General features: G+C 38.9%; 1 protein-coding gene across 4 annotated transcripts in view; it reads left to right on the top strand.

The window, feature by feature from the left end:
- Nucleotides 1-7,928, top strand: part of rxrgb (retinoid X receptor, gamma b) — a 31,864-nt gene extending 23,936 nt beyond the window's left edge. For 2 of the 4 annotated variants that reach the window (XM_034700044.1, XM_034700028.1), the window contains exons 3-10: nt 635-779; nt 3,155-3,352; nt 3,770-3,930; nt 4,298-4,427; nt 4,942-5,074; nt 5,479-5,570; nt 5,796-5,901; nt 7,387-7,928. In XM_034700044.1, the coding sequence (XP_034555935.1) occupies nt 635-779; nt 3,155-3,352; nt 3,770-3,930; nt 4,298-4,427; nt 4,942-5,074; nt 5,479-5,570; nt 5,796-5,901; nt 7,387-7,534 (1,113 nt within the window). In that variant the 3' untranslated portion in view covers nt 7,535-7,928. The remainder of the gene's footprint in view (nt 1-634; nt 780-3,154; nt 3,353-3,769; nt 3,931-4,297; nt 4,428-4,941; nt 5,075-5,478; nt 5,571-5,795; nt 5,902-7,386) is intronic. The other 2 variants (XM_034700053.1, XM_034700036.1) reach the window with 1 other exon arrangement.
- The last annotated feature ends 1,737 nt before the right edge of the window (nt 7,929-9,665 follow it).

Genomic DNA, 9,665 nt, shown 5'->3' on the forward strand with positions numbered 1-9,665 from the left:
AGGAAGACTTGTTGCTCAGGCAAGGGCAGGTTTTATTTGCTCTGCTGAGTAGTTTGAGGTTCTAGGTATTCCCACTTCTGTAATCTCACCCTTTTGATGCATCATAGAGACTTTCTAATGTCCTATGGCATTAGAGTCACTTTAGGTTGCTTCTTGTTTTCAACCCGCCTTTGATTCCATTTTAAGCAGCTGATGATGAATAGAAAGAAAAGGTCAGAGTGGTGCTCTAATGTGTGTGCGTGTGACATCTATGTGTCTGAACAACACATTTAGAGCTCCCTCTGCTGTTTGAGTCCAGGAGCTGCACCTTTTGAACATGTGACTCCCCTCACAAGCCTCCCCCCCTGTCAACAAACAAAAAACCTGTATGACAAGCCTCAGACACAAGCCCCTCCCACTAACTGAGCATGTGATCACACCCGCAGACACTTTCACAATAAAGTGCGTGGGAGGGGAGAGAAAAAAATAATATGAGTGAGCGGAAGACAAAATGAGAAAAAAAAAAATAGGGGAAGGGGGAGAGTGTTGTGAGATGGCCAAGCACTGACTTCCCCTCTGCTTCCGTTCAGTTCTGCTCACTTCAGCTTTAACTCTGTGTCTTTTGCTCTTTTTTTTGTCTTCCTGTTGTCCTCAGATGAATTCAATGAACAGTGTTAGCAGCTCGGAGGACATCAAGCCTCCGCCAGGCCTACAGAACCTGGGAAACATCAACTACCAGTGTCCGAGCCCCGGGGGAATGTCAAAGCACATCTGCTCCATATGTGGGGACCGCTCCTCAGGTAATGTTAGATGATGAGGATAGGGGAGAGGGATGGGCATAAAAAATGTACATCCCCTTTAACTTATCACCATTTTAATGGAAGGAAGGGATTTCACATTTACTTGTAAGTTGTCTATCAGGTTTACCGGTACATTTTAGAATTTAGCTTTCAAAATTTCGAAATCCTAAGAGTTATGGACATCTTTAGGCTTTACAAAGTATAAACCTCGTGTTCATAGCAGGAAGCAGTATGAGAAAACACATTAAGTCACATATGTGAAGAATACTGCAGGAAATGAGTACAAATGGAGAAAAAGTCATTGTTGACAACATATCTAAAAGAAATAGGAGTGTGTTTTTTATTTAATATCACCAAAAAGAATGTAAATAAATCTTGTTTACAAATGTTGAGAATATGACCTATTACCAAACAAGGTAAGCGCTCCTAAATAATGTAAATATTTTGTTGTCATTTTTAATATCAACATATTTTTAAAGCTTTGGTGAGGATTTTGTAGCTGGTCATGAAACAGCCTGAAAGTAATATTGATGCCTCTTTATGACCTTGACAAGTAAACAGGACCATCAGCAGAGAGATGGAACATTCATATTTTGTAACTTTAAAAGCCTGACACTTCTGTCACAGGGTAGGTGTCAGGTGAAGTGATTAGCAGCACACTGTAATTTGTTGGGTTTTTTTTTAGCTAAGATTCTCAATAAGTGATACATTTTCCAGTTTGAAGAAAGCTGGTGCAGATAAGAAAAATGCACTGCTTTAATGTACAGGACAGAATCAGCAAAGAGATAAGCTCAGGGGATGCCAAAATGAGTACAAGCTACAAGTTCCCTACAGCAGCTTTAAATCTAATGTAAAGCTATGTCTCCATAAAAGCTACGCAAGCCCTTCCATATCCATTAACTACAGATTCATTTGTTATCTTCCTTTTAGTGAAAAAACAAAAAGTTGATACTGTTCAATACCATTTTCAATATGATATCACCTTAAAGAGAGAGTTTTGTCTAGCTTCAGTCCTCATCACAGCCCTAAAACTGCACTAACTTGTATTGAATGATATTTGTCTCAATAAGAACTAAAACAAAACTGCTGGGTTAATTTAGATTCTGTGGACCATAAAATACATCTTGACAGACTGAGATAGTTTGTAGAATTATTTGGCTTAGTCCTCAGTTATTTCACATCATTCCTTAAATGCCCTGGTAATATATTTGCCATTGGTGATCACAAGTCTGACCAGATCAATTTGACATGTGGAGTCCCTCAGGGTTTAATTCTTGGACCACTATTATTCAAAGTGACATGTTTCATCAATGTCAAATTATGTACTTCAGTTATTATGCATATTATGGCTACACAGATTACACCAATGGCCAGCTGTGGTATGGTCTTCGTTATTTTTCTTACAATCTGAAATTATTGTGTTTTACAAGGAGGAGGAAAGTCATTTTGCAGCATAATTCTTGATATATGAAGGTGAAACCTGAGTTATACACCTTGACGTTTTTGTCAACTTTGGTCTTGTCCTTCAGCAGTAACATCATGGCAATAATTAAATCCAGCATTTTATCATCTCAAATTAATTCAAGAATGAATGGTGTTCATTCAGAATGGAGAAAGTTTTTTATTTCAGTTGAATGATTCCAAACCAAACCTCTCTCACACCTTATTTCCAATTTTTTGATTTATCAAACAGCTAAATCTTGTTCCATCTACTTAAACTATTGCTTTTAAAGCACTTCAAAGTGCGCTTGTATATGAAATGTTCTAACAAATAAAGTGTCCTTGCCTTGCTTTTTGCTGTTGCTGAGGCTTTGTTACTGTCAAGCCTTCATATTCAATACCATACAATACCACATTACCATACAATACTATACCATTCCATCCTCTTCCATACCACACTGCATAATAATTATTATTATTATTATAATAATGCAGTCCAGGTTCAAAAAATAAATTACTCCAAATTAAAGGCTAGATTAAAAAAGTAAGTCTTAAGTTTACTTTTAAAAATACCCAGAGAGCTCGCCTTTTTAATGTCCAGAGGCAGAGTTCCATAGCTTAGGAGCATAAAAACAGAAAGCTCTCTGGCCGGCGCTTGTGTGAGACACACGAGGAACATTACCCTACCGTACCCTACCGTACCATACCGTACCATACGGTACCATAGCATACCATGCCATACCATGCCATACCGTACCATACCATACCGTGCCATACTGTACCGTACCATACCGTACTACACCAAATTGTAAAGTACCATACCATTTCACATCACACCATTACCATTCATTTTCAAACTGAATTACATACACTAAGAGAAAGTGGCATATTGCTGGCCCACAGCATCACTGATACTATTGACTCTGTTTGCACAGGAAAGCACTATGGCGTGTACAGCTGTGAGGGCTGCAAAGGCTTCTTCAAAAGGACAGTCCGTAAAGATCTCACCTACACGTGTCGAGACATGAAGGAGTGCCTGATTGACAAACGCCAGCGAAACCGCTGCCAATACTGTCGCTACCAGAAGTGCCTGGCCATGGGCATGAAGAGAGAAGGTGTGTGCCTACATCTGTGTGAGTGCGTCAGGAGAGATGTGGGCATGTGCTGTAGGCTTGGGTTCTTTGATATTTAAAACCCCACAAAACCATCATGATAAATTCATGTTGTGGGTATAAGCAAGCTCAACCCTGATGAGTTGTGTTTGAAATTCTAGTCAAGATCCAAAGTAATATACCAGACTTAACTCTGTGGGAATACATCTAACAAACTGAATTTAATGTCTTCAGGTATTCGTTGGTAGTTAGGGATTCAAATGTTTAATGCCTTTTTTTCCTACGCCTGCTTATGTTTAAACTGATGATCTGATAAACTCCTTTAATGTTGCCTAGTGTAAAGTTAATTGTTTTGTTGACATCTAGTACAGGGCAGTATTCACAAATCGTTTCACCTTAACCATATATGTTTGTGTCTGTGTGTGCTTGTGTGTTCAGCTGTGCAGGAAGAGAGGCAGCGTGGGAGAGAGCGGGGGGAGAATGAGGTGGAATCTACCAGCAGTTTCAACGAAGAAATGCCTGTGGACAAGATCCTGGATGCTGAGCTGGCTGTTGAGCCCAAAACAGAGACGTACAATGAAGGCAGCCCCAGCAACTCAGTAAGGAGCAGAGACGAAGCTGATATAGTTAAACCCATTAACTATTAATCATTGTTCTTTTATCGTGAAGCTGAGGCAGCTTCTAACAGTTCAGGGACCCGCTGTATGCTAAAAATATGCTGCTTCATCTTGTAAGTCTCATCAGTAATGGGCAAAATATGTGTAACCAGTTTAAATACAGCAGGCTTTTGCAAAGCTAAATGGTGGAATAAAATCTGAACTTTTTTGTCCCTTAGTGTTAAACGTTCAAAAATCTTGTGAGGAAATTATTTGTTTATAAAGCAAACTGCCATAATACAAACTTTAAAATCACTGATAGATCTGACTTTTTGTTGTTGTTGTGTTTCCTTTTCCTGTTCCCCTGCAGACCAATGACCCTGTCACCAATATCTGCCAAGCAGCAGACAAGCAGCTCTTCACCTTGGTGGAGTGGGCCAAAAGGATCCCGCACTTTTCTGAACTACCCCTCGACGACCAGGTCATCCTATTACGAGCAGGTACATACACACACACAGTCCCATGCATTCAGCAGACATGTGTCCAGACGTGTATGCATGGAGAAACACACACAAACACACTCATAGATATTCTTACTACAATACATACTACAGTAAACAGGCCTCTCTGTAACCCATTGTCCTCATGGCGGTGTTATATTTCCTCCAGGGCAGTTATTCATCCCCCGGCAGGCAGTCTATTTGAGTCTTTTACATTTGCTCAACACATTTTTGCCATCTAGTTTAATGGAGCAGTGAAACCAAATATAACTGGACTATTTGCCAAGTCCCAACAGTGCACTTTGCAGCTGCACCACTGCTGACCCCTGCTGGTGAGAGATCTCACACACAGGCCTGAATGAGGGTGTGAAGATGCAGACCTGATAATGTATTTCTAACAATGAATGGACAAACAAGTCACAGAAAAGAAAATGTGATGTGATGCAAACTTAAGAGAGGTTTTTCAATACATAGATGGAGAGTTCACAGCTTTTGTGTTTTCTTTCCCCTCCAGGCTGGAACGAGCTTCTTATTGCTTCATTCTCGCATCGCTCAGTCACAGTAAAAGATGGCATCCTGTTGGCAACGGGCCTCCATGTACACAGAAGCAGCGCCCACAGTGCTGGAGTGGGCTCCATCTTTGATAGGTAGGAATCATTCAGATAGTGCAAGAGTTAAATGAATTCAGTAGCTCCAATCACCTCTCAGAGATGTTGCATTATCTTTTTACACTGAAGAGAAATACTGAAAGAGATTATTATCTATCATACAAGACATGAAACGATGTTATAGAACCACTTCTTCACAATTTGAGTCCTGTTTGCCCTTTTATCTATAAAGTGATGTATATAAATATATGAGTATATATTATTTTTGTATGTATCAATCAACAACTCCACCCAACATCCACAGATGTAGAGTATATGTTGTACACTAAGGCAGAAAATATGGCAAAGGCATGTATAGGCTTCTGTTGCATTTGTTTGTACAGTATTTCAATTTCACTGAAGTGAAACTCACCCTTGAATGTTTTTCATGCAATGTTTTGCAGAGTGCTGACAGAGCTGGTTTCCAAAATGAAAGACATGCAGATGGATAAGACAGAGCTTGGCTGCTTACGAGCAATTGTCCTCTTCAACCCAGGTGATTACTTGGATGGATGGCTGCTTTCAGGACAAAAATACTGAACTGCTGACTTTTAAGTTTTACCACAACAACCCCATGATGCACTTGATGGATTGTTATGAATTTGATACCCTCACTACCCTTATGACAACTTCACTGTAAACCCATCTAGAAGACAGATCTTGGATTTAATGTTTTTTGATTGTAATGCTTGGCCTGACTCTGAGTATTTGTTTGTTTTAGATGCAAAAGGTCTTTCAAACCCACCAGAGGTCGAAGGTCTGAGGGAAAAAGTTTACGCATCATTGGAGTCATATACGAAACAGAAATACCCAGACCAGCCTGGCAGGTAGGAAATATATTTCATTTTAGCAAAAATATACACATGACACCAGTGCATATTGATACAAATGGTACATTACTCAGCTTATACACTTTACTTGCTTTACATTTAAAAGGATATGGGCTAATTGTGGTGTTACTTATAGAAATTGGTTGCAGTTGATCATTCATATAAAATGTTGCAAGATAAATTATATTATGCTACAGCTTACACTTCGGCATCCAGAAGTGGAACCCAAATATCCACAGATCAGTCATAACATTCTGACTACTGAAAGTGAAGTGAATAACATTGATTATCTTGTTTAGATGGCATTGTCAGTGGGTGGGATATGTTAGGCAGCAAGTAAAACGGAAAAATAGGCAACTTTAAGGATGTGAGCAACTTCCAAATCCAAATGACAAAATCCAAATTGTGATGGTTAGATGATTGGGTGAGAGCGTCTCCAAAATTGTAGCTCTTGTAGTGTGCTCCCTGTCTGCAGGAGTCAGTACCTACCAAAAGTGGTCCAAAGGAGAAAAACAGGTAAGCTGACATGGTCATAGCGGTCAAGGCTCCTTGACGAGGGAGGGGATTGAAGGCTAGCCTGTGTATTTGATCTTACAGAAGTGCTACTGGAGCTCAAATTCCTGAAACAGTTAATGCTTGTTCTGAAAGATAGGTATCAGAACACACAGTGCATCAGAGGCTGGGGCTGCATAGCTGCAGACCAGTCAGAGTGTCTATGCTGACCCCTGTTCACCAGCAGAAGGACCTACAATTGGGGCGTGAGCATCAGAACTGGACCCGTGAAGAAGGTGCTCTGGAGGAACTCAGCTGTATTGACTTAACATTCACTATCCCAGCTCTCAATGTAGTCAAATCTCTATGGTTTTTTAAGTCTCATCCACTGAGGCCCAGCCTCACAACTTCCAGGACTTTAAGGATCTGTTACCAGCGTCATGGTGCCAGATACCGCAACACACCTTCAAAGGTCCAGTGGAGTACATGTCTCATCAGGTTACAGCTGTTTTGGTCCTCATCCGATGAGAGGGGGGGGGCTACACATTATTAGGCAGGTGGTCATAATGTTATGGCTGATGGGTGTATTAGGGTATCTAACTAAGTGATATATAACAGAACTATGTTGTAGCTGAGTACTACAAAGAAAGCTGCAATATGAGTGACTCTACTGTTCTTGAAATGCCCGTCCCTCTGTTAAATGCCAATTGATATATTTAATTCTTGTTTGTTGGTTTCTTTCTCACTTAATTAGTAATGAATTTTGATTAAAAAACATATGTCACAGACTGTTTGTGAAAGATAAAAAGTTTTAAAAGGGGGTGCACTTAAATACTTTTATTATAATATAATTATACTATTATAATTGTGAATGTGAATTTCCAAATATGGTTGCGTAACATTTTCATATGAATGTCACACAAGTATAAAACTATTAATATGATGATAATGATGAAGTCACCTTTGTCTTCTCTCTGTCTCTTTTCTCAGGTTTGCCAAGCTGCTGCTCCGCCTGCCTGCCCTGCGCTCCATTGGCCTCAAGTGTCTGGAGCATCTGTTCTTTTTCAAGCTGATCGGGGACACACCCATCGACACCTTTTTGATGGAGATGCTGGAGGCTCCGCATCAGATCACATGACACCAGTCCCCCCCTTCCCCCTTGTATATACTCCCCCGTTGCCAGCGATGTGAAGATGGATTAAAGAAAGACTTGATTAAACCTGCAAAACAGCATATTTTGTACCTAGCACAACATTGTAATTAAAAATGAAATAAAAAATATTTTGAGATTGTAGGGAGGATGGAGTAATGACGCGGAGGATGGAGTACGCTGTCAAAATGAATTCTAATAGAATTGTTAACAGATTTCTTTTGTAAATAGATAATTTCAGGTGTCCATTTAAAGAGCAACCCAATGCAATTTAAAAAGGAATCATATTTTATTCGAAGAGGAATTGTATAAAAACAGAACCATTCTTGCATTTCTTAAAACACATTTGAGAATTCTTACAGAATAAAGTTATTTAAAAATGTTTCTGTAATGTTTGTGTTGTCTTATTTTCATTTCATATATAAGAGAGCACAAAACTCCATCACAGTTCAAGCTGAATTAAAAAGGGCTTTTGAAGCTAGTGCTTTATATTTTAAAGTTTTACCTGATGTTACTAAATTCCAAATATTTATCTATTAATTTTTTGCTTTGACCCATGATCATGTAAAACTGCATTATTATTATGTTGCTCCAAGTCAACACAACAGCATTTTATATGGAGTTTTCAGTGGTTGAAAGAAAACTAAACCATCATCCGATGGATGACTCATACATAAAGAAATAAAGGAAACTTTATCAATATGCCAACTACAATACGTGAGCAATGATGAACCAGCTTTTGCCTTAAAAACAAGTACATACATTTTTGTTGAACATAAAATGTTCATTATTTCAAGAGTTTCTCAGAATAGAGCAACTGTTGTCCTGTCATTTAGTTTCTAGGCTTTGTCCACTAGATGGCGTTCAAAGTGTAAATGGGGAAAAAAAAACATGCCCTAAAGCAGGGGTGTCCAAAGTGCGGCCCGGGGGCCAATCGCGGCCCATGATCTATTTATTTATGGCCCCAAGCTTCCATCTTAAAATGTGTTAAGTATAGCACAGAAATAAATCACATTCTGAATCATCTGTACGTTTGCAGTTTCTTTCAAGCACACAAAAAAAACTAAAGTCAATCCAGAAACGTCTCAAAAAGCTTCATGGACTACTCGTATAAAAGCCAAAACACTGGGAATTCTGCAAGACAGCAGTAAAGAAGAAACACAAGAACTCTTAAAGTTGAGAGGTTTTCAAATTAATGTTTTTATCACGATGTGAGAATGTCAATAAAAGTTCAGAAGACACAAAAGAGGACACAAGACAAGATCAAAATTAGAAAATTTTCCAGAAAAGGCTAAATTGGTGCATACAAATTGTTTAGAACACAGGAAAAGAATGGTTGTGTTCTTAAAATGTTGTCTGCTGGTCAGAAAAGTCTTAAAAACAACATGAAAAAGAAGTGTGATGAAATCCAGATCGTGATCCTGCCATAGAAAAACGAGACAATATTTTTTTCCCACATTGCCCGACCCAAATGAAAAACATTTTTCCTCGAGAAGAAGATACAGTTTGCTAATGTTTACATGGCTTGTGGAGAACTGAGGACTACCTAGTTACTGATTTATTGAGATAAAAAGTAAAATATTTGTTATTAAATAGAGATTTCATATATAACTTTTATGATTCCTAAGTCTCAGTAGGAGCCACTGGCCCTGAGGTATTCTGACAACATCAAATGTGGCCCTCTTTGAAAAATGTTTGGACACCCCTGCCCTAAAGCATGTCTGATGTCCTGCAGTCTTTGAGGATTCCTGAACCTCAAAGCTCATCTTCACCACCAAGAAGACTTAATTACAAAGAACTTTAGGGGCAAAGAGGAACAAACCGGTAAAACATAATGGACACAGAACAAGATATAAGACAGGTCGATTCATTGTTTGGTAAAGTGGTCATTCACCAAAAGTAAGTAGCCTAGCTAGCTACAAATGTCTGTTGATAATAATATCATATGGGAGCAATGCACAGGAATGAAAAAAGCACATTTTAGCTCAAGAATTGCTGTGTTGAAGTATTATAATTTACCAAAACGTTATAATTTCAATCCTTCAAGTAGGTCCATAGGCTACAAACTGCAACTCAAGTTATGCATAGGATAGCTTAGTGTATTTATGCTTCCCACCTT

Source organism: Notolabrus celidotus, chromosome 2 (assembly GCF_009762535.1).
Source record: "Notolabrus celidotus isolate fNotCel1 chromosome 2, fNotCel1.pri, whole genome shotgun sequence".
Taxonomy (NCBI): Eukaryota; Metazoa; Chordata; class Actinopteri; order Labriformes; family Labridae; genus Notolabrus; species Notolabrus celidotus.